This window comes from Lutra lutra, chromosome 16, assembly GCF_902655055.1.
Source record: "Lutra lutra chromosome 16, mLutLut1.2, whole genome shotgun sequence".
Taxonomy (NCBI): domain Eukaryota; kingdom Metazoa; phylum Chordata; class Mammalia; order Carnivora; family Mustelidae; genus Lutra; species Lutra lutra.
The window spans coordinates 14,097,437-14,121,869 of record NC_062293.1 but is presented as its reverse complement, the minus strand read 5'-3'; the positions used below and the strand labels follow the sequence as shown (position 1 = coordinate 14,121,869).

General features: G+C 42.7%; 2 protein-coding genes across 20 annotated transcripts in view; one reads left to right on the top strand and one right to left on the bottom strand.

The window, feature by feature from the left end:
- Positions 1-2,394: 2,394 nt before the first annotated feature.
- On the top strand, positions 2,395-7,880 carry C16H17orf58 (chromosome 16 C17orf58 homolog). 4 transcript variants are annotated; one of them, XM_047709022.1, is made up of 5 exons: positions 2,395-2,553; positions 2,674-2,773; positions 5,305-5,841; positions 6,091-6,354; positions 6,916-7,880. In XM_047709022.1, exons 1-5 carry the CDS (start codon positions 2,551-2,553, stop codon positions 7,104-7,106), a joined length of 1,095 nt encoding a protein of 364 aa, XP_047564978.1. In that variant the 5' UTR covers positions 2,395-2,550; the 3' UTR covers positions 7,107-7,880. The 4 variants fall into 4 exon arrangements, with proteins under 4 accessions (XP_047564978.1, XP_047564977.1, XP_047564980.1 ...); XM_047709021.1 differs by having other exon boundaries at positions 2,395-2,562; XM_047709025.1 differs by having other exon boundaries at positions 2,414-2,562; positions 6,091-6,282.
- A 4,158-nt stretch (positions 7,881-12,038) lies between these two features.
- Positions 12,039-24,433, bottom strand: part of BPTF (bromodomain PHD finger transcription factor) — a 157,064-nt gene continuing 144,669 nt past the window's right edge. For 15 of the 16 annotated variants that reach the window (XM_047709004.1, XM_047709011.1, XM_047709012.1 and 12 more), the window contains 2 exons: positions 18,638-18,824; positions 12,039-12,968 (listed from right to left, as the gene is read on the bottom strand). In XM_047709004.1, coding sequence (XP_047564960.1) covers positions 12,932-12,968; positions 18,638-18,824 — 224 coding nt within the window. In that variant the 3' untranslated portion in view covers positions 12,039-12,931. Of the gene's footprint in view, positions 13,806-18,637; positions 18,825-24,433 lie in introns of all 16 variants that reach the window. The other variant, XM_047709007.1, reaches the window with a different exon arrangement.

The following is a 24,433-nucleotide window of genomic DNA, read 5'->3' as shown; positions in this document are numbered from 1 at the left end:
ACGTGACAAGTGTATATGCCTATTATGAAGACAGACACATTAGGTTACAAAAAACCAATACCATCAAACATTCCAATCCTATGACAAACTCCTTCTGCTCTGGTTTACATTACCAAGCACCCTGATGATAATTTGACTTCCCATGTGACTTGTGTATAGAAAGACAAGGCTAGATGGGCAGACATGAGCATGCCCGCTTGCCTGAGTCAGTTTCTTGTTGCAAATTAATAAAGTGGCATTCTGGCTTACGTGGATCTGTCTCTTTGAGCTCTTTGTGCCTTCCACCTCTAGTGTGGTTGCTGAGCCAGATGCTGCCCAAGACCCAACCCCGGACTCTGGCAAATTCGTCCAGGCTGGTGCCACCCGGGAAATCTCTAAGAGCCCGTGGGAGCCATCCAGCCGGCTCTCTGCCTCTACATTTCAGGGTGTGGGCTTCGGGGCATTCACAGCATTCCTGCAACAGAAGAGTTTCGGGAACACCCCACATTGGATCTGGGTGACTTGAATATAATCTCAAGCAAGCAGGTATGTCTGAGATGTGGTTGTAAATGAGAAAGCTTAAGCCTAATTAATTTTATTCCACTTGACTTAAAGAAAAAGCATGTGAAAGAAGGGGATCTGAGGACATCTGTACACTGGGCCTCGAGAACACAAGCCTCCAGAGGCTGGAGACACTGACTCTGGCGTACACAGGCTTTGCAGTGACTGGAGAGGTTTACTCTTTGGAAGGAAATAGAGAACTCACTCCTCTAAAACCCGAATGAGGAAGATTAGCCCACCATGAGCTGCAATTCAATTTAGTGCTCAACAAGCAAACTTCTGGTTAATAATCAGATTGCTGAATCATCTTTGCTATAGCCTCTCCATTGCAAATTAATAAGTAATGGTCTGGTTTATACATCTTTTTCTTATGAGTTTGTTTAATATGAGTCAGTCCCACAAATCTGATGCATTGACATAAGTGAGTTCCAAGCTCAAGAAAGTTGAGGACCAGACTACAGAGGATAGTGACTCCCTCCAACATAAAATCAGCCTGTGACTAGTCAGCCAGCTCCTCTCTGGATGAATATATTTGCTTCACTGTATCTCTCAAACCACAGCACACCTAATTCAGGAAACTCTTCTTCAGTACTTTTAATTAAAAGTTTATTTATTTTTTAGTCATCTCTACACCCCACATGGGGCTCGAACTAACACCCAGAGATCAAGAGTTGCTTGCGCTTCCAACTGAGTCAGCCAGGCACCCCTGTCCTACAGTGAATGACAGACATTCTCTTTGGATCCCCGCTCTGGCTCCAGTTTTCCCAAGGAAGGATACTTTCCTTCAAAGCAGCCTGCTTTCTTGAAGATCTCGGCTGTTAGACTATCTTTTCTTAAATTGGAATTAAACATGTCACCTTATAACTTATAACTGGTTCTTTCACAAAATATCTGCTTAGCCTCAGTTCCTGTGAAGGAACTTGGTGATGGAGCCAAGCCTTCTCACTCCCCTATTGTTCTCCAAGCTTTCCAGTGCCTTTCTTGAAAACATGATCCCCCCTGAATCTGGTCAGTCCACTAGCATTATTATTTTTGAGACATAAGATATTGCTTCAGCAGAAGTTTGTTATTTCTTTTAGCAGCTGCATCTCACTCTGGGCTCATATATTTCAGATAAAATGCCTTTACCTCAGTGCATTTCCCCTTCCTTTTGGGTTTGAGGCTGCTGAAATGAGATACACGTTGGTAAGGCTGTGGTGAGCTGATTCCCCCCCCTGGGTGAATGCTATTTCTGTTCAATCTCAGGAAAAGGGTCCTTTGCTCAGGACTCATATACAGAGTCATTTCAAGAATTCACACCTAAGCAGTGAATGAGTTTATTTTTCTTAGAAAGAAAGAGAGAGAGAGAAAAACAAAAGACCTACCTTTCTCTAGGAGAGGAGCCATCATGAGAGAGCTGGGGAGGTGTTTTTCTCATTTTTATCTTCTAGCACCTGGTTGGGTAGAAGGCACTCAGCATGGGCTTGATGAATCTAGCCACCGAGATACTAATTTCAATTGAGAGAGGAAAGAAAAAAGAAGGAAAGAAAGAAAGAAGAAAAAAATGGGAAGGAGAAGAGAGACTACTTTGCTCAAGGCTGTTTTTCCTTCTGGTTCTAGAATATACAAGTGGCATATATAGTACAATAGCTTAACCATACGTAGGCTTGGTTTCTCTCAGACCCCCGGACACATTCCCCGATGAATTTTCCTGTCATCTTGAATCCCTTCCACAAGCCCAAGTTGTCTTCAGCACTAATCCGCCTATTTGTTGTTGACTTAATCTGGAAAAAACTTCCTATCAGTCCTTCTCCCCCACCCTGTCCCTCAGCCCCTCAACACCCTTATTCTCTCCGCTTGCCCCACCCTCTCCTCCCCCCGCCCCACTCCAGTCCGCAAACCCACACGGGTTTCAAGTTTAGGATTTGATGTTGTCGCTGCCCACAGACGTTCGCTGGGACAACTCCGAGAGGCCATGTGCTAGTCCCCCTTAGGAAGTGGGAGAAATCCCTGCAGCTCGGTTTTGTTCCAATGGTCTGTTCAGTGAGTGATTCCCGTTTCCCCAAAGGCTGCCCCTCATTAGCATGAACGGGGGTGGGGGTGTGGAGAAGGGGTGGGGGGAGAGAAAGAGCAAAAGCCCAGGCTCCGTTTTAGAGCCTGGGAACCGTGCGTACGAAAATGACAGCTAGAGCTTTCTGGCTCCTCTGTTTGATCGTTGGATCCTCTCCCGAAGCCCCAGTGGCGGAGAGAAAAGGTAAGATCGGGGAAATGCTGAGTCCCGGGAGAGGAGCAGGGGTGGGGGGGGGGGGGGGTGGGTGGGAGGGGGACGGGGGAGAAGGCGCGCTGAAGGGCGGGACGAGAAAGGGGTCAGAGTGTGCAGGAGAGGGGACTCCGTGTCCGTGTTCGTGTTCGAAAGGAGCAAACTGTGTCCCCAAGATTTTGTGTGTCCTGGCAGCCTTTTCGGAAAGAAGCCAGTTCAGCTACTGAAATGATCTCGAGCGAGCCGGGCAGGCTGGGGAAAACTTTGCATGTTAAGTAGTTGCTCCATCACAGAGGAGGGAAAGTGTCAAAAGGGGTCGCGGCATGCCTTTCGGGCGCCGTGCGGGCCGGGCTCGCAGGACGCGGCGGGCGGCGGGCGCCGGGAGGAGCGCGGGGTCCGCCCTGCGCCGGGGCCGGGGTCCCGCGGGCGATCCGAAGCGCTGGGTGCGCCCGCCGCGGCTGAGGGCGAAGGGGAGCCCAAATCGGACATCTCTCCCCTCTGGCTGCAAGCCCCAGCGAATGGCCCGTGGGCGCGGGGCGGGGGGGCGCGTACCTGAGTCTTTAAAACACGCAACACACAGAGTTTCGTGCATGAGATGAAAATAAGTTACTGAGGGAATGAAATAATGAAATAAGGGATTCTCTGCGGGGAGAGGTTTTTGTTTTGCTTTTCTTTGGATGTTCTTCTGATTCCCTATCTCTGGGAAAAACAGCTTCCGCACCTCACAGGGCAATTTACTTTGGGTTATTTTTCCACATGGAAACTGAATGACTTCAGTGGCATTTAACCCAAATATCAGACAATCTTTCCCATGACAACAGATGGTGATATCAATGGGGAAGCAGTTGTGAGGTCAACAGTTGTCAGGAATTGGATATCTACCAGAACTTTATTCAGCTGTGAATGGGACAACGTTGGACATAATGAGTCAGAATCAACCTCTCTGCAAAAACACGAACTAGAACCAGCTATTACGGCTGGGGGAAAGCTGATTTTAAAGATTTTATTTATTTGTTTGACAGACAGAGATCACAAGTAGGCAGAGAGACAGGCAGAGAGAGAGGTGGAGGCAGGCTCCCTGCGGAGCAGAGAGCCCAATGCGGGGCTCGATCCCAAGACTCTGGGATCATGACCTGAGCCAAAGGCAGAGGCTTAATCCACTGAGCCACCCAGGTGCCCCGGAAAGCTGATTTTAAAGGAGATTGTCAATTGGGCAAGATAAATCCCTTTAAATGAAGTGTTGCAAGGGCTGCACGTGGGCAGACCCAGCTCTTCCATGCAAGAAGAGAGAAATGTGGAAAACCAGCCGTTGAGACCACAGAAAAAGAAAGACAGGTTCTTGGGCCTCTTTGGAGGGCACTGGGACCCAGGCAAACGGGGAGGTGATATTGTGTAACTGGGCATGGAAAGTTGCCCAGCTTCCAAGCTGGCTGAAGTTTGCTCACCAACCTGTCTGCAGAGCTGGGGAAAATCATTAATAATTACCAAAAAAATTGTTTTCATGCCATATCATTTAAGAGATTTTTCGCCACCAGGGAAGGGGAAATGTAAGTGGTGCGCGTGTGCTTTTATACTCAACCAGGGGCCTCGGCCTCCCAGCCATGCTTTAAAAATCTTCCTTAGCTGTAGTTTACTAGTAAGCGGTGTCCAAGAAGCCAGATAAAAATCCACTCCCAGAGACCAAGATGACAGTGTAAACACGGATGGGAAAACCAAATAGTTCTGTTGTCAGGGGCGCTTAAACAATTAGGAGAACCTGTAATATGAGACCTTTCCCCCTGGGGTTTGCTCTTGGTACTTTCTCAACAAACTGTACATAGCAAAAAGGCGGATGTTTATAGATATATTAAAGAAACGGCAAAAAAAGAGTTTGTTATTTAACCACAGTTGACCGTTGTGTTTAGCCCTAGAACAAACAGGTTGTTGCAATTTTAAAAGTTATCGATTTTCAAAGGTTCTTTAACAAAATGAGATGTTCCCATGTGGTGAGAAAATTTTTCTTAGTTGGCCTCATTTTTAGAGGGCAAGACCCTCATCTCAGTCTTCCCCCGGGGCCTAGGAAACCTGTGCTCTACTCCGACCTGAAGCTGAGGCTTCCCTCCCCTGACCACAGGGGCGCCTTCCTCTCCCCCCTCCCGCTCCCTGGCCTTCACTTCCAAGTCTCCGGGCCCCCGCCCCCCGCCTCACCCCCCCTCTCCCCGGCCATCGCTCCTCTCGCAGGTGCTTGCTAAGTTTACATTGTCCGCATCTCCTCTCCCCTCCCGGGGCCTTTTCTTCTCCCGCCCCTCACCCCCACCCCGCCCGCCCACCGGCCTCTCAGACCCTCCGCCCGCCTTCCCACCCCTCTCAACCTCTCCCGCTCCTCCTCTCCTCCCCACTCGGCCTCCCCTGCCCTCTCCACAGGGTCTCCCCTCCCCTCTTCAAGCCTCCCCTCCCCCGCGCCGCTGCCCTCCCACTCGGCTTCTCCCCTCCGCGCCTCTCCTTCCCTGACGGCCTCCCCGGCCTCTCCTCTTTTTTCCCTACAGCGTCGCCGCCCCCCAACAGGAAGCCCGACCCCGGCGGCGGCCCGAGTGCGGAGGAGACGCCGGGGCCCCGAGCGCAGCCGGTCCCTGAGGTGCCGCGGCGGCCGCGCGCGGCCGAGGCCGCTCCCCGCGCTTGGTCCGACCCGCGACGCCGGAAGCCCCCGCCGCCCGCCGAGAACCGGGCCGGCTTCCGGGAGGCCGCGCGCGCGCCCGCCGGCCCGCCGAGCCCCCGCCTCGCGCAGGCCGAGAACCGCGCCTCGCCGCGCCGCGTGCCCGCGCTGGAGGACTCCCCGCGGCGCTCACGCGCCCGGGCCCTGCGCTTCCCGACCGCGCGGTCGCTCGCGCGCGCCGCCGAGGCTCCCGCCAGCCCCGCCCACCCCAACCGGCCGCGCGCCGCCGCGCCGCCCCCGGGGCCCGAGCCCGCGCCACCCCCGCGCCTCAGCCCGCCGCGGAGGGACGCGGATCCCGGCGCCGAGCCCTGCGCGCGCGCCTGCAGGGTGGACCTGGACGAGCGCGAGTCCTACTGCGCGAGCGAATTCGGTGAGCCCCGCCCCGCAGCACCTCCCGGGCCCGGGCCGCAGAGCCCAGGCCGCGAGGCGAGCCCTTCCGAGCCCAGGCGCGGGCTGTGCTCGCAGACTGCCCTAGGGGAGACCCTAGAGAAACCCACTCACTCAATTCTGCGGTCCCCAGACCCATGTGAACTATTTCATGATGTGTGCAAAACTCACTGGGGAAAGAGAGGAAATGAGCGTTCTGCATTTCTCCAAACTCTTTGTTTTTTGAAAGCAGCAGTGAACGGAATCGTGCATGACGTGGACGTGCTCGGCACAGGGATCCGGCTGGTGACTCTGCTGGTGGACCGGGATGGGCTGTACAAGATGAACCGCCTGTACATCACTCCGGACGGGTTTTTCTTCCGAGTCCACATACTAGTCCTAGACTCCTCCAGCTGCAATAAGCCATGCCCAGAGTTTAAACCTGGTATTGAAACTGATCTGAACACTTTATATACGGATTTTGTGCCACCACTTGTAACTTGGATGCCACAGCCTGGTCTGTTCGTTACCCCAATACCGTTTGGGCGGGGGGGGGGTAGTATTCTAAAATGAATAGAATTTAGACGACAGGTATTTCTGCCACTCCGATTTCCGCTCCGTCAGCCTCCCGGTGCCTCTGGTTAAAGGTGGGAACAGCATGGATTGACACAAAGCGGGCACTCAGGTATTGGTTGATAAATGGAGTGACGAAACAGCGTTGCTAGAGGGGCACAGAAGACGCTTTTAGAAAGTTTAGAATGTCTTTTTTTGGAGGGGGTGGAATACCCACTCCCACGTCTTTCTAGAGGTGTGCTCTGGAGAATCCTCCTGATTACATTGTGGTTAGGACCTTTGTACCGGGATGTTGGCGGGTAATAATAGGCAGATAAACTGATTATCTTCTAAAGGTCCCTAGACTGTTTCCACCTGTTGTTTGAGGGTGAAACGTCTGAGATTTAACAGGTGCAGCAAGATAACAGATTGAAGCTTAGGCGTTCCTTGACGGCCTTGCATGTTCTTACTGTTTCTTGGCATTTAAAAGACACTGCGAATTTACATTTTGGTTACTTTTTTTCAGGAAGCAGGTATATTGTGATGGGCCATATCTACCACAAGAGACGCCAGCTCCCTACAGCTCTGCTCCAGGTCCTGAGAGGACGGCTCCGACCAGGAGATGGATTGCTCATGAGTGGCAGCAGCTACGTGAAGAGATTTAACCGAAAAAGGAATGGGCAAGTTCAAAGTGCCGTTCATACCCAGTGCGTTTGAAAATGTACTACCCTCGCACTGCTGGATTGTAAGAGACATGTCGCATTCAGCAACAAGACAGGAGAGGTCTGTCTTCACGGAATGGGGTCTTCCTGTGGAGGAGGGCACACAGCTCCTTCTGGAACGGATTGTGTAGTTCCAACTCTAATCTCGAAGTCGCCACTTTATTTGCAAAATGGCTCTTCAGTGGTATGCTTCTGAGGTCCCTGGCAAAGTTACTGGAGTCTAGTGGCATTTATTCACACAGCTCAGATAACTGACCTGTCCAGTTAGCAGATCACTGCTTCATGTGGTTTATTTTTAATTATTTTAATTTAAATACATTCTTCAGTAGAAAGTTCACAAAAAAGCATTTCCTTGATTTTAAATATACAACTTTGAATAGGTTATATCACATTATCAAACCAAGTTTCATTCTAAAACCATCACATTTTAAATTCTGTACATAACAGCGCACTAGTCAAAAGACATGTATGAAATGTCATTTAGATCAAAACACTAGGGTCAGAACTCAAGACAAGTATTCAAGTTTTACACTTAAAGAGTACTAACGGGCTTAATTCAAGCAAAATATTATTCAAACAAGTGTTCCTGATGTAACAAAATGTAAGAAATAGTTATTCTCTTCCCTCCCTGCTCCTAAAAACAATTTGTGCCAAACTGGCAACTGTCCCAATGCTAAACATATTCTGGGTGTATCTGATGTCATTTTTCTATTAAGACAGAGTATCGTGTTTGTGTTTGTAAAGTAGTAAATCTTGCCTTGAAATCAGATCTTGGATGCACCTGGTTTTTTTAGCCTCGTGGAGCTCTACAGGTTTAGGAAAAAGCCTTTCTCAAACTTACTCCAAAAACCTTGGAATGGATATTCAATGACAGCTTGCAAGTATGTGAATTTTAAACATTTTCCCAGTTGGTCTGGAAAAGGTTTAATCACTAGCTGAATTTAAGATTCATTTTATACTTGAGTCCGCAAGACATTTTAACAGTTTTTTTTTTTCAGAAGACCAAGCTGTACATCAGTTAATTTGAAACACGTGAATAGAGACATGGATAATCCACAGCTGAAGAGGACAGCCGAAGGAAAGATAAACAGGAACTGCACCGAAGAGAAAAAACAAACCCACAGCCTATCCTGGTCTCAGAGGAGAGGTGCTCAGAGAGCTCATGATGTGTCTTTAGACAGTCTTTAATGGCCACATAGAACAGAAGCACAATACATCCTAAAAGATGTTTAGGGCAGTAGAGCACCCACAAGGAAACAAGAGTGTAAGACATGACATCTGCCTGTGATGGGAGATACTCTTACCTTATTTGTTCCAAACAGAGGGCGAAGAGATAAAATAACTTGCGAGAGCTCCTGACTCTTCTGTGGTAAAGCATCATTGAGGGAGTTTTGGAGAATTTTCCAAAAATGAGTTTTGCCCAAACTTACTAAAAATCATTCTAGGATTGCTTCTTGGGAATGAATCAACTGCATTAATTATAACGCAACCTACTGGCAATAGAGTAAGCCGAGATTGAAGAGCTTCTGGCTTATGTGTGTGTGTGTGTTTAGGATAAACATTAACTGAGACCTAAATAGCACCAGTCACAAAAACCAAAGATGAATTTTTAAATGTGAAAAGGCTAAGCGGTGATCTTGAATAACACAGTGATAAAAACTGCAAAATGGCCAAGTAGATAAATTACTGGCTGGATGGTCGTGAGTTGGAAGGTGAAGAGTTAAATCACTTTTACGTAAGCCTGAGGGTTAGGGTTTTATTAGACCACTTTGATGATACTAAGTTTCTGAAGAGTTTTGGGAGCACACCCGATGCCAGAATCGTGTAATCTATATGATAGCTAGAGGTCATACGGTTAGTGTGTACCCACAGGGAGGGAAAACAAACTGGCCAGCTTTATAGAAACTGCCCAGAACTAGGGCCGTCGTTCAAGACCAGGTCTCGAGGAGAGACAGGTGAGGCTAAAACGAGGTAGAACAGTGCTGGGCAAGGGGGTCTGTGCACTGGAGGGAGCGACCAAACAGATCATCCTGGGTTAGGCGAAAAAGGTTACACAGAGTCACATTTTCAATATTCAATCAGTAGCTTGGATACAGTCTTAACTTTATGTAAAACTGTAAGCAACAAGTTCATTGTAGCTCCTAATCCTTTTGTCCTACTGAAGATTTTTCTCAGCACATGGATTTGTGCTCCAAAGACCATACATAAAAGGCTGTGTGCACGTGTAAGTCCCTCATCAGTAAAATACTCCACTGCCTTCAAGAGGAACCCAGCAGCATCCCTCCTTTGAATTAAGCTCTTAGAACTCAAGAAAAGTACTTGTTTTGCTTTTAGGCCTATAAAAATATATACTCGTATTTGGTACAAACTTTTCTAAAGTTTTTGAAGATACCAATTGGCACTGTTTCTATTTCCCTTCCATCAATTTTAAGGTTGATCTCACAGTATACACAAACACCTAAAAACTGACCCAGCAAATGCCACCCAATTTTGAGTCCAGAACTTTATCATTTAAAGCTTTTCTTTCAATTTGAATTTGGTCCAAATTGGATCAAATGGGGGTGTGATCATATAAGAAATGTCTTCTCCGGTAGCTTACTTGAAGTATCCCAAAGTATCTCAGAATATTTCATATTATTAAAAATACTCAGCTGGCTCTCTCCAACCCCCCCCCCCCCCGCCATCCCCCTCCTCCCCTGCCCAAGCACTCACAAGACACTGTCCATGAGGTCGCACCATTCTCACTTTCAGGATGAGAAATTGGAGGCTTCCAAGAGTGGCCTCAGTCACGAAGAGCGGGAACTACGGTAACTGTGTAGCTAGCCCTGTCTAGCTCAGCCTGTCCGTATGTACACGTTTAAAAGGTCACCACCAGGCTTGCTCTCTAATATCAGAAACCCACACAGATGAATACAAATAAGGAAAGAACCTCAATTTACAGATTCTGGGAAAGTAGATTATGAACAACAGCAAATCTCAGGGTCTCTAAATAACACTCCAGACCATTTGAAATACAAAAAGACAATTGTTTTACTTTGGAAAAGATCTCTGGAAGTTCACATTTTTTTTTTTTTTTTTAACCTATTGCAGGACATTAACTAAAATACAAATCCTGCAGACTCTGGATGGGAGAAAAGAGCCTTACCAATATTATGAAAATACTTATTAGGAAAGGTTTTCAAGGATTGTGAACTTGGCAGATGAAACATAACAAGCACTGAAAATCCTTTTAGCCAAGGAAATCTACTGATGCAACTTACGTGAGTTTACAAGCCTAAAGACTGGGTAGAAAATCCTAACCGTGTATCACGAATGTACAGTCTACTACTTGGATTATTCAAAGTAAAAGAGCTGTGATATGTTTATCTTATTGGATAGCAGGAGCTTGTCAAAGAATACTCCTAGAAAAGCAGCTTTTGAAACTCATTATGTGTTATAAGAATGTTTTTCAAAAATTACTTCTGAAACAAGACTAAAGCTCTGTAGTTGATAAAACTATAAAATGTCTATTTATACAGTGATAGAAATTACAAAAGGCTTTATACTATTAAATACACATATGAAATTAGTATCTTCCTGGTCTGAGGATTCCCATAAAATTTATCTTTTTTGGTACAATTTGGCAATGCCAACGGCTACAGAAAATATATCAACCAACCAAACCACTATTTCATTAGAAACTGCACCAAATCCAATGTCAAAAACATTACTTTATTTTTCTAGGATGAAATGTCCTATTACGTACAAAAGGAATTGCTGTTTAGAATTTGCCACAATCTATTAAAAACATAGCAATATTGCCTACAGGTAGGAAAGTTCTTGCAACAAGTTTTAAATGATTAAGCCCATATATATCTTTATCTCTCTCTCTATATATGAATAAATAGTACAGAAATACTGTGACGTGACGAGATGCAGAATGATTTTGTAATTCATTAAAATGTAGGATTCTTGCATCAGCACAGTGCATACAATAGGCAACATTTTTTTTCTAAGGTAAAAGGACAAAATAACCTGTATTTGACTACTTCCATGTTATTTTAAGCAAAACTTTGTTTCCATGTTTTCATATTGAGCTGTTAGTCTCTTTAAGTTTGTAAGCATAGGTTTCTAAGTGACATTTGTATGTACAAAAAGGAATGGGCTTCATGAGATAAAATTAACCCAGAATAACCTGCACACCTGAGTCTGTGATAAGGAAGAACTGGGAACTGGAGCAACATCGTTCATTCTTTTAAGAAACTAAGGTCCGGGAAAGGTTTTGCATAGCAGGGTGATATTAAACAGAAGGAAACTTTTTAAAAACATGATTTGACAAATTCCAGAAACTGGCAGGACAAAGCTAACATGAATTAGTGCAAAATCTAGTAAAATTTTTGCAAAGCTGCATAAACCAACTATGGCAGATCTTACAGAAGCTATTATTACAATGCGGTAGGTAATACAACGTGTAAGGTTAGAACACCAAAAGGAAAGACATGCAAAATACACCATCCTCTGCTGTTTCCATTTTCCCCCTACTGCTTACACTACTTTTTCTTATGTGGGAAAAAACCCACAAACAACTCAACCCACCAACAAAAAAATACAAAATGGATGAAGTAATTTAAAAAATGCCCCATATAAACTATAAGTAGCTGTCCGTAACTGATCATTTGCCTGGCCTGGTATTATGTAATGTACAGATGAAGGCAATGTGTATTTTGCCACATTACCCTTTAGTATGATTAACTGATGCAACAGGATTAGCACCCCTGAAGATTCTTCTCTGATGTGATGACAGTGGGCTGGGAACGAGGAAATGAAGGGCCACGACTGCCCTGGGGAAACCCAGGTGCAATTAGATTCTCCAGCCTGTTATGTACCTTGCAGCCCTCCCTTTCCCCTCAAAGGCTTACAGATAATCATTAGCGCACATTCAAAGACACCATCTGTGGGAGAAAAATGATCTCCATTTATTTTGTTTCATATACATCCATAGTTGAATTTTAATACAAAAAGAAAAAAATTAGAATCTGACAAATGTTTACAAACAAGATACCTTCAAATAGATTTTACTCAGTTTAGCCTGGTGCAGAGTAAATGACAAATTGTACTGTTATATTCAAGGCAACAGAGTCTGTAGTCCAGGACCACTTAGCCCAACCTTTATGCAAGCTTAATTTTTATCTACCATGAACAATAAACTCATTGTTGATTCCCAGTTGTGTGTGTGTGTGTATGTGTGTGTGCACATGTGTACATAGCAGCTCCTTTCATAGAAAGAAAAGACATCTAGAGGTCGTCTTGTACTTTTACCTACAGGAATCATGATAAGATACAGAATGGATTACATGTAACCGGGGCTGGATTTTATAAGAAAAAATAATTAGCTGACAAATGAGGGCAGCAATAAAAAAGCGTCTTTTTTGCAACAATAAATAAATACAGTCAAAAGTTTTCTGTGAGACTCTAAACCAGCTTCTTCACTGAAGAGCAGACGTGGCATTTCCATGGAGTTACACTTGACCCCATATTATCTTTTTTTCTTGCTTTCTTTTTTCTTTTTTTTTTTTTTCAATAAACAAAGTTTTCCCGCTTCTGCCACAATAGTAAAACCATTTGATCTTGACAAGATAATGGTGTCGTTGACTTTGCTTTTCCCTTGTCCGTTGGACAAAATTGGCCAAGAATATAATTGGACTGTTATGACCAATAAAAACGAAGTTTAGGTCAAGTCTTGTCAGGATAACCTGACTAAAAACATCTGGCTCCTTAATTTAAAATAGTTCAGACAACCAGATTCTTGCTGTGTTTTATGTTAGGTTAACACGCTGAACTTTAAGAAGCTGTAGACTGCAGTTTGTTGTTATGAGACCTACAGAATACAGAAAAAAGGGAACAATTAAGCACCCTTCATTTTTTAAAACAATGATGCTTTATGTGGATGCCAAGGTCGGTTTGTCTGGGGGAAGCAGCCATGTTCTTTCATTCGCCCTTGGTAAGCAAATATATGAGAATGAGTAAGAAATTTTTAACCTAAAATAGAAATTTTCACTGTACAAAGAAACATGATAGTTCACTGGAAAAGGCCATTATTAAAATATATATATATATATATATATATATATATATATATATATATATTCATCTAGTGAGATTACACATTTTTAGCCAGAGGGACAGAAAGAAACAAGTACAGAAGCATTACCATTGTGGTAAAGACGTGTGTGTGTGTGTGTGTGTGTGTGTGTGTGTGTGTGTGTGTGGCATGCTTATTTACACTGACTTGGGGGAATATAAAGAAAAAATTATATTAAAAAAAAGAGAAATAGCAGTATTAAAAATCACATTTGTCTATTAAAGTCCAGAAAGTCTCCTTTCTAGTTTCACAGTTTTATTCACAACTTTCGTTAGTAAAACCAAATTACTGTACAGTTACCAGGACTAAGTCAAAGTATGGTCTATTGCAATAGTGTATATAAATACAGTATTCTGGGAGTTTACAATTCTTAAATACATTGTTCAACATGGCTGCTAGAATAAACTGTTTACTACTATACATATATTTTTAACATTAAAAAATTATATTAACTAATATGAACTTTTAGGGGGCAATTTTGAATTAGGTAATCACGTGGTACAATAAAAGATAGAGTGACCCCAACATCCAGTTCTGATTCCAGTTAAAAATTCAGACTAAAGATATCAGAATCTGTAAGAAAAGAAAGAACATGGATGGTATAAATGATGAATTATAACAAAGTACAGTAAATGAAAATAATGTGCAAACAACGCTGGAGATCATAAATTAAAAATGGGGAAAATATGGCAAAGAAAAAACCCATAAATCAATTAAATTTCAATGAATGGCTACATATGTGTCTCATTCTGCCTTAACCCTGGAAATCAAAAATTCCCTAAAATTTCACATTTCACAGAATTGGGCAAACTTCTCAATTTGTTCCAATATTTCTTAATGAAAATGATGTAAACTCAAATAAAATAAAAATCTACAAGAAATAACCAGATGGCAGGCTCTCCCAAGTGGCCCCTCTACTGTGCAGAGACTCAGCCCCCGGGGCCTCCTCTCCTTTCCCCAATTCCCTCATTTTGTCACAGGCCCACAGACGCTCTCCTCTCCGTCGGCAGCTGCCGCCAACCCCACTCTGAGTTCTGCCTGCGAGCCTGGCAGCAGGGTGGGGTTCAAATTCCCCAGCTTCCACCTCACAGTCACCACCAAGGGCTAAAGCTTTTCCAATTAAAAAAAAATAAAAAAGCAATTTTAGAAATTTAATTGGAGGAAGAAATGCATGAAGTACAAAAAAAAGCAGGGAGACTTAAAATGAGTTGTGGCCCTCGACGCTAACCTTGACCCGACCTGTTGTCCAGGCTGCCTAGGACCAATTACTTTGAACTTCTGGGTAGGCAGATTTCTTACACGGCTATTTCTTTTTTTAATCAACTTTATATCGCTTCAGTCCTGCTGTGGCAAAGGAGACCTAAGCTCACATAATCATTTTCCCACCTCCTTTCTTGAATTCAAGTTTTACTTCTAATTTTAAATTACATCTTTCTGTGATTTGTCTATAGGTTGGTTCTAAAAGTTGAAAATCAGTGTACTGTTTACACTATGAGGACTATGTAAATATATTTCTCCTTGTGGCACCTACTCGGTTGCTAAGAGGGCATTCTTAGCATTCCTATTCAACTCCAGTTTTTCATGCAATCTTGAACTGCCTTTCATTTTTCCTCTTACGTTCTTAAGCTCATTATCTAATGTATGAACCATTTCTCCTCCAGACACCTTCCTCTTGGGAGAGTTCCATTCTCCTGCTCCGGTCTGGATGGCTTGCTGCGTTGGCCTACTGCACAAATGACATCCTGGGTCAGAAGAACTCATATTGTTTTCTTGAACCTCTTGTTTGTTGGATCCAAGACTTTTTGTTTCCTTGATTTGCTTCTTTATTTTGCTAGCGCACATCTTAAAATAACTTGCTAAGAAAGGACACATGGGAAGGAGTGCCTTTCGGAGCCCATGACTGAAGATGTGCTTTTTCTGCCTCTGCACTGGACTGTTTGGCTGGACACAGAATTCTAGGCTGAAAATCATGTTTCTTCAGACTTTTATTTTTTTTTTTAAAGATTTTATTTATTTATTTGACAGAGAGAGATCACAAGTAGGCAGACAGGCAGGCAGAGAGAAAGGAAGGGAAGCAGGCTTCCTGCTGAGCAGCGAGCCCGATGCGGGACTCGATCCCAGGACTCTGGGATCATGACCTGAGCCGAAGGCAGCGGCTTAACCCACCGAGCCACCCAGGTGCCCCCCCCCCCTTTTTTTTTTAAAGACAGACTTTTAGATTTATTCCGCCAAAGTCCTCTAGTATTCCATGTCGTTAGAGAAAAGGGGGACACCAGTCTGGTTCTTGTTACTTTATAGGTTCTCCCACCTTCTTTAGAAACTCTGAGAGGGGTTTCTTTAAACCTCGGCATCTAGGAATTTTAAGTGATTATATGCAGGATGGACTTTTTTCCCCTTTGTCCAGCTGGCTTATTATGTTTAGCAACTGTCCTCATCATTCCATTCCCCACTCCATCTCCTTACTCCACAAGAATGTAAGCTCCAGAGGGATTCAGTATCGCACACACAGAGGGTCTCAAAAACCATTTGCTGATGAATGAATGTGTTTTCCTTGGGTCTGAAGTCTTGTGCCTCTCATCAGCTCAGGGAGTTCTTCCCTATTAGTCTTTTGATGGTTTCTTCTCCTCAGTCCTCTTTATTCTTCCTTTCTGGAATTTCCACTAAGTGAATACTGGATATGCTACAGTGTATTTTTTCCTTTCATAATTTTTCATCTACTTGTCTTTTTGTTCTTTGCATTGAGAAAGTTCTCGATTTTAACTTCCACGGCTTATAGTTTAGATTTTTTAGATTTGTTTTTCCTAGCCACTCTTTCTGATTTTTCTTTATTCCTAATATCCTACTAGTCATTTTGTAGATTCAAGATCTTTTTCTGCTTTTTTTAAATACCCAATGTGGGCCTTGACCCCAAGATCAAGAAATGCAAGCTCTACAGACCGAGCCAGCCAGGTGCCCCTAAATTCAATTACCTTCTAAAATTTCTCTTGGGACATGACTGAGAGTCTTGCTTTGTCTTTTTCAAGTTCTCTTTTTTGTTTGCCCTGGAATTTATTCTTCTGCTATACCTTGACCTTTCTCTTTTACACTGCAAGCTTTCCTTATACATCTGGCCATCCCTTGCTGGCTGTTCACACTTAAGAAGACTAAGTTAAGGGTGCCTGGGTGGCTCAGTTGTTATGCATCTGCCTTCAGCTCAGGTCACGATCCCAGGGTCCTGGGATCGAGCCCCGCAATGGGCTCCCTGCTCAGTGGGAAGCCTGCTTCTCCCTTTCTCACCCCCGCTGCTTGTGTTTCCACTCTCGCTGTGTCTCTCTGTATCAAATGAATAAAATCTTAAAGAAAAGAAAAGAAAAGTTAAGTTAAGGGATGAGACAGGTGCCTGCAGAGCCCTATGTATGTGTGCAGGGCTGACTGGCAGGTGTTGCCTTAGATCAGGGCTCCTCAGTCTCAAAACTACTGACATTCTGGGGCTGCAGAGTTCTTTGCCGCGGGGGCTGTCTTGTGCGCTGCGGACGCTTACTAGCATCTCTGAGCTCTACCTACGAGATGCCAGCACTACTTCCCACCTCTCAGTATGACAAAAAAAATGTCTCCATGCACTGCTAAGTATCCTGTGGGGGGTATGGTTATGGGCAAATTACCCCCATCGAGAGCCACAGCTTTAGGGTGACAGGGCTGTGGACCTAACCAACCTTTAAAAAAAAAAAAGAATCTCATCAGCTAACCAACTTTTTTTTTTTTTAAAGATTTTATTTATTTATTTGACAGAGAGATCACAAGTAGGCAGAGAGGCAGGCAGAGAGAGAGAGAGGAGGAAGCAGGCTCCCCGCAGAGCAGAGAGCCCGACGCGGGGCTCGATCCCAGACCCTGGGATCATGACCTGAGCCGAAGGCAGAGGCTTTAACCCACTGAGCCACCCAGGTGCCCCCAGCTAACCAACTTTTACCGTATTCTTTTCTTATTCTGAGTTCATCCCTTTTTATTTCTTTTTTTTTTTTTTTAAGATTTTATTTACTTATTTGTCGGAGACAGAGAGAGAGAGAGAGAGAGAGAGAGAGAGCACACACGCAGGCAGAGGCGGAGAGGGAAGCAGGCTCCCTGCTGAGCAAGAAGCCCGATGTGGGACTCCATCCCAGAACCCAGGGATCATGACCTGAGCCAAAGGCAGTGGCTTAACTGACTGAGCCGCCCAGGCACCCCGCATCCCTTTTTATTTGTTATTATTTTACTAGGGCCTTCACCATATCAAGTAAATCCTCTTCCGCCTTAGGTTTTACAGCTAATGGGTTAACAGGAGAGGATACAAATGGGAAAGTATTACAGATTTTGTAAAATCTCTTCGTCCTTGGTCTAGAGGCTGCCTACCTACCTGGCTTCCTTCCTTCCTTGCCTACATTTTTTGATTCCTGAGCTTGTCCCTTACCTTTAGTTTATGTAAAGTGATGCTTAAACACAGCTCTTGATCTACCTTGCTGCAGGACAAGGACAGAGACAACACGCTATGGACTGTCCTGAGAAGAAAATAATGAAGCTGAGCACCGCCTCTTACACTTTGGTATGCAGAGCTCACTAGGCAAGAGAGATGGCCAGGTCCCAAACTAGCCAAGATCTACCCAGTCTGACTATTTAGGGAGGGTCAAGCATGCGAGCTGGTGGATGGGGGATGGGACCAGTGAGTCTCAGGGCTTCGAGGGGTGGCAGTTATCATCAGAAGGAGAACAGGATTCTGTTGGAAGGAAGGAAGTCATGGGCTTGAAAAGCAGGGACTGAAGTTGAGACACTGGAGGTTCAAAGGTCTAGTTTTGCCCACAGAAAAATATCCACAGAAATAAACCATTTTATGACTTCAAAGATACAGCAAACATAAATTAAGAATAAAGTACTTAAATCCCTCTTCCAGGTCTTCCCCTTACTCTACCCTCTACAACAGTCATTTTTATCCTTTTGCAAACTCAATATGGGCAAGGGCTTGGGCTTACTACTACCTCCGTATGTGCCCCACGGCATTTATTAATTAATAAATAAATTGCATTAAGTAAACTCTATGCCCAATGTGGGGCTCAAATTCGTGACCCTGAGATCAAGAGTCGCAAGCTCCACTAACTGAGCCAGCCAGGCGCTCCTGCCCCACAGCACCTCACATTCCACACACATCTGATAAGTGTTTTATTTTAAAAAATAACTTTTAAATTTTAAGCAAATCACAAACTCAACAATTTCTCATTACTGAGTCTGTCTTCTTGTCCTTGGCGGTATGTCATAATGCTAGAGTCTTAATTTTTTTTTTTCCTTCAAGATTCTTGATTTCAAGGTTCAAATTTACCATAAACAGCACTGATTCCCTAGACAAAACAGTACAGAATTCGAGGAACTGGATTACTTTGAACACTAAGACACATGCTCACCTGCTAGCCTTGAACCCTTTCAATTTCTGTACAAAGAAGGACTCCAGAACTTCTGCACACTGGTAAAAAGGCGAGTCACTTGGATTGTAGTAACGACAGTTATCAAAAATTTTGGTCATATCTGCCACAAATTCCGTCAGCTTTTCATAATATCGTCTTTGTACTCTTTCTTCCATGGTGGCAAGGTCTTAAAAACACAAAATGTAAAAACATTTTCAAAGCTTTAAGGTAGATCCAATGTGAATATTGCCCACAGTTCTGACTCACAAGTATACAGATTTCCTGCCCCCAACAGTCCAGGAAACCAAGCTGATTCACCAACGGAAACTACTTAACAATTCATGAAGAAAATAGGAGCACTTCTCCAATTTTGTTTTTGATTGGGGATTCTAAAATATAAATCTTGGCTACTGTTAAGAAGGTACTTTTATTTTCAGTTAACTACAGAAAATAGCCCTTTATTCAGCTGGGTTGAAATAAAAGAAGCTACACCAACACCATCAATATACATCTAAGTACATTTTTACATGCGAACAATTACGTATATACACTACATGTACAAAGAGAAAGAGGGAATCCAAAATTACAAACAAAAAATCTTTGTGGTTTTGTGGTATCTGTGTATCTGTATTCGATTTTAATAACATAATTTTTTCATTATTTATTTTTATTTATTTTATTTATTTTATTTTATTTTATTTTTATTTAACAAGTGATACTGACTTAACACTTAAGGTGGCAAGGACGTAAAATGTCTTCTTAAAATAAAGGGAAAAATATTAGCTGATATGAGTAAAAATAGTATGTTAATAGTACAGGTAGTATGCCAAAATGACTAAAATAATTCAGGTAGCACACAGTAAGTGCTTTTGAATATACTGAACTAAATCTACCTGAAATAACATTACATCCTAGGAAAAAGTTGTGGTTGAAGGAAAATTCCATATATAATTTTTTTTTGTTTTTTAAAGATTTACTCATTTGAAAGAGAGACAGTGAGAGTGAGCATGAGAGGGGAAAAGGTGAGAGGGGAAAAGGTCAGAGGGAGAAGCAGACTCCCGTAGAGGCAGGAGCCCGATGTGGGACTCGATCCCAGAACTCCAGGATCATGACCTGAGCTGAAGGCAGTTGCTTAACCAACTAAGCCATGCAGGCGCCCTCCATATACAATTTTACATAAAAAGCTGGTGATCTCAAATCAATCCAGGATTGACAAACTCATAGGTAACAGTTCTAAATAAATCTCAATAATTATTTTGGAATTTGAGAAAATGACTTTTTAAAAGATTTTTTTGAGAACAAGAGAAAGAGAGGAGAGAGAAAATGGGTGTCTGCAAGTTGGGGGAGGGGCAGGAGAGAGAATCTTCAAGCAGATTTGGTGCTGAGCACGCAGCCCGACACAGGGCTCAATCTCATAGCCCTGAGATCTGGACCTGAGCCAAAACCAAGAGTCAGCTGCCCAACCGACGGAGCCAAGCAGGTGTCCTGAGAAAATGATTTTCAAGTCTATCTAAGAAACACTGAACAATAAAAGCAGCAGGAGAGAAGTTAATTTATCAGACATTAAACATATAAAGCTATGATAATGGACAGTGTGGCACGTGCAGGACGACACCAACAGTAATGGGACCGTACTCAAAACGGGCACAGACCTAACTGCATTCAGTATAAGAACTGTATGTATGTTGGGCGCCTGGGTGGCTCAGTGGGTTAAGCCGCTGCCTTCGGCTCAGGTCATGATCTCGGGGTCCTGGGATCGAGTCCCGCAGCAGGTTCTCTGCTCGGCGGGGAGCCTGCTTCCCTCTCTCTCTCTCTGCCTGCCTCTCTGCCTGCTTGTGATCTCTGCCTGTCAAATAAATAAATAAATAAAATCTTAAAGAAAAAAAGAACTGCATGTATGTTGATGATGTCATTTCAAATAAGCAGCAGCAGAAAAAAAAATTCCTTAATAAAGTGGGTTGAGGCAACCTTCTACATATCTGAAGAAAAAATTCTACCTCACACTAATGCCAAAATAATTCTAGGTGGATTAAAATTTAAGGACAACAGTGAAAACGGTTAAAAGGTACTAAAAGAGGGCACCTGGGTGACTCAATGGGTCAAAGCCTCTGCCTTCAGCTCAGGTCATGATCCCAAGGGTCCTGGGATTGAGCCCTGCATCGGGCTCTCTGCTCAGCGGGGAGCCTACTTCCCCCCTCTCTCTGCCTGCCTCTCTGCCTACTTGTGATTTCTCTCTCTCTCTGTCAAATAAATAAATAAAATCTTTTTAAAAAGTAAAAAATAAAAGGTACTAAAAGAAACATTGTGAATGTGATTAATCATTGAACTGTGCATATTAAAGTTGTTATATATATATAATATATATTATATATATATATATATTTTTTTTTTAAAGATTTATTTGAGAGAGGGAAAGAGAGAAAGTGCAAGCAGGAGGAGGGGCAGGGGGAGATGGGAACCAGGGGAACCAGATGCCTGCTGAACATGGAGCCTGACATGGGGCTCAATCTCACAACCCTGAGATCATGACCCAGTATCAAGAGTTAGATGCTTAACCAACTGAGCCACCAAGGCCTCCCCTGTTTTATATATATATATACACACACACACACACACACACACACACACACACACACCCGTTATATATATCTTAACACACCCACACACCCATCTTTGATAGTTCCAGTTTATGTAGATAAGGGAAAAAACATCCGCAAACATGCTCCTAGCCTGATGAAATTTCAAGCAAGGCTCAGGCACATCTGCTGTGCGCAGTAGGTCCAGTAAGCTGTACAGGAAAGAGTAAACACTTAACATAGCACTTAAGTTCTGCGTACTTACTGCCGGGCTAATTTTAATAATGTATGTGAATAGTGCTTGGACATTTTGTGATTCCAACTTAATGAGACAGCCATTAAAAAGAAATTACTAGAGGGGCACCTGAGTGGCACAGTCTGTTAAGTGTATGAATCTTGGTTTTAGGCCAGGTCATGATCTCAGGGTTGTGGTGCAGAGCCCCGCCATCAGGCTCTGGGCTCGGTGCGGAGTCTGCTTGAGATGCTCTCTCACCTTCCCTTCCCTCCCGTTTGTGCACTTGCTCTCTCTCAAAAAGAAACAAAGAAAGAACGATCTAGGAGAACATATAACTGAGTATTTATAAATCTGGGGAAGGGCAGAGGACTAAAGTATGACTCCAGAAGCAGAATTTATAATGGTAAATAGATTTAAATCCAAAAGTATTAAAAATGATCATATGCTGGGGCGCCTGGGTGGCTCAGTAGGTTAAGTGTCCGACTCTTGATTTCAGCTCACCTCATGATTTCAGGGTTATGGAATTGAGCCCAGTGTTGAGTTCTGCACTCGGCAGAGTCTGCTTGTCCCTATCCCTCTGCCCCTCCCTGGGCTAACACATTCTCGGGTCATGATCTCAGGGTCCTGGGATCGAGTCCCACATCGGGCTCTCTGCTCAGCAAGAAGCCTGCTTCCCTCTCTCTCTCTCTGCCTGCCTCTCCGTCTAGTTGTGATCTCTCTCTGTCAAATAAATAAATAAAATCTTTAAAAAAAAAAAATCCATATAGGACTTCATTTTGAAGTAGGCTTCACACTGATCTCATGACCCTGAGACCAAGACTTGAGCTGAAATCAAGAATCCAATGCCCAACTGACTGAGCCACCTAATTCAGTCCTTGGGATATAAAAGAGCCCTTAAGGAACACTGACAACAATATGAATATCTAGAGAAAAAAATGCAAAATACATAAATAGGAAACTCACATAAAATTCAGACAATAAGTACACATCACTAGTTACTGAAGTCATGCAAAGCCAAAGAACCACTTTCTTTATCCAAGTTAGCAGAAATTAAAAATAACACATCGGCCTGTCTTCAACAATTACCTCCAAGTAAGAGTGTGAGGGCAAAATATTTTATACTTTACTGCACCTCTCTAACACCTGTATACTAAACACATTGTTTTGAAATAAATATTTTCAAAATATTTTGAGTATTTTGAAAAAATATTTTCAAAGAAAATATTTCCTCTCAAAAGTATAATACTCAGTGTTTTCAAGAGTAGAGAGGGAAGGATACGTATATATGCTGTTACTGGAAACTGGTTCAATTTGCAGAAGTGATACTTGAAAATATTTATCAAAAGCCTAAAAAGTATATATATATTCCTTTGACCCAGACATTCTAACTCTAGAAAATCTACTTCTAGGAATTTCTTCTCAGAAAACAAACAAGTGCAGGCAAATGCATAAACAAAGATGTTCACAGAAGTGTTGCATATAGCAGCAAAAACTGCACACAAGTGAAAAACCCATTAATTGGGGGTGATTAATTACTTTAATGGGGTACGATTAACAATGATGTAGGTCTATACCACATATTTTCACGTGGTATGAAAAAGTGTACTGAGAAGCTTATAAAGTATGTTATAAAACATGGTCTATTCATATAACCCTATTTCTGTTCAAGAAAATTTATAAAAGCTGTTAATCTTGTTGGCTCCCTCATTCCCTGAAAAGAAACTACAATCTTCAACTTAGCCTCTATCTTTGTACATATCTTCTCTGCATTTCTAAATACATTTATGTGGCCTAGAAAATACAGAATTGTTTGCTGCTTGAAACCCAGGTATTTTTCTGTGACTTTGATTCTCCTTTCACTAGTATGTCTTGGAGATCTGTATTATCTTTGTGTATATACCTACTACATAAGAGGCTGTTTACATTTTGGTGGTATTAAAAAAAAGGAGGAGGAGGAGAAAAAAAGGATAGAAAATAATCTAGCTCTTTAAGAAACGAATTATGGTTAAATAAGTTAAGGTATATTCAATTCACGGATTACTGAAAGCCCATAAAGTCATGTTATTGAAGGTTAACAATACAGGAAGATGTTTGTTAAACAGATGATTACACAAATATATTTTTAAGTTTATTTATTTATTTAAATAATCTCTACACCCAACATGGGGCTCGAACTCACAACGCTGAGATCAAGAGTCCCATATTCCCCTTACTGAACCGTCCAGGTGCCCCTCAAACAAATCATATGGTCTCAATTTTAATACACACACACACACACACATACACACACACACACACACACACACACAGAGCACACCAAAATGGGATTCAGTGAGGAAAATATAAAGGTACATTTTATCTTTTCTTACTTCTTTTCTTTATTTCCTAGATTTTCTATGTTTAGAAGCAGAATTATCTGTTTAAATAAATATCCCCAGATACTCTCTCAAAAGAGATTACACAAATCTAAAATATGTACACAGATTAGCTTCTTCTACCTTTGACGTCAGAACAGAGGTAACGGCTACTTGTTTAATTTAGTTTTAACTAAGCTTCACTTATTTCCCCTTCACGTTTTCTCCCCCTCTTTGAAGTTGCATCAAACACAAACCCTTCTCATTTAAAAAAATTAAGATATAACAGACATATAACACTGTATCAGTTTTAGGTGTACAACATAATTACTTGGTATATCAATATACTGCAAAGTGACTGATTACCCAATAAGTTTAATTAACACCTGTTGCCAACCACATACAGTAAAAAAGCCTTTTTTTTTCTTGTGATGAAAACTTTTCAGGTAACTCTCTTTGCAACTTTCAAATACACAGTAAAATCGTTCCCATTTTAAAAATGCTTAGCTGGCTTTTGAACTACTTCTTTCATCAGCTGGAGCTAATTCTTACTTTGGCAATTTTAGAAGCTTTTATCTACATTTTAATTTTTATAATTGCATTTGCAGATAAATTATTTTTAGCACAAGCA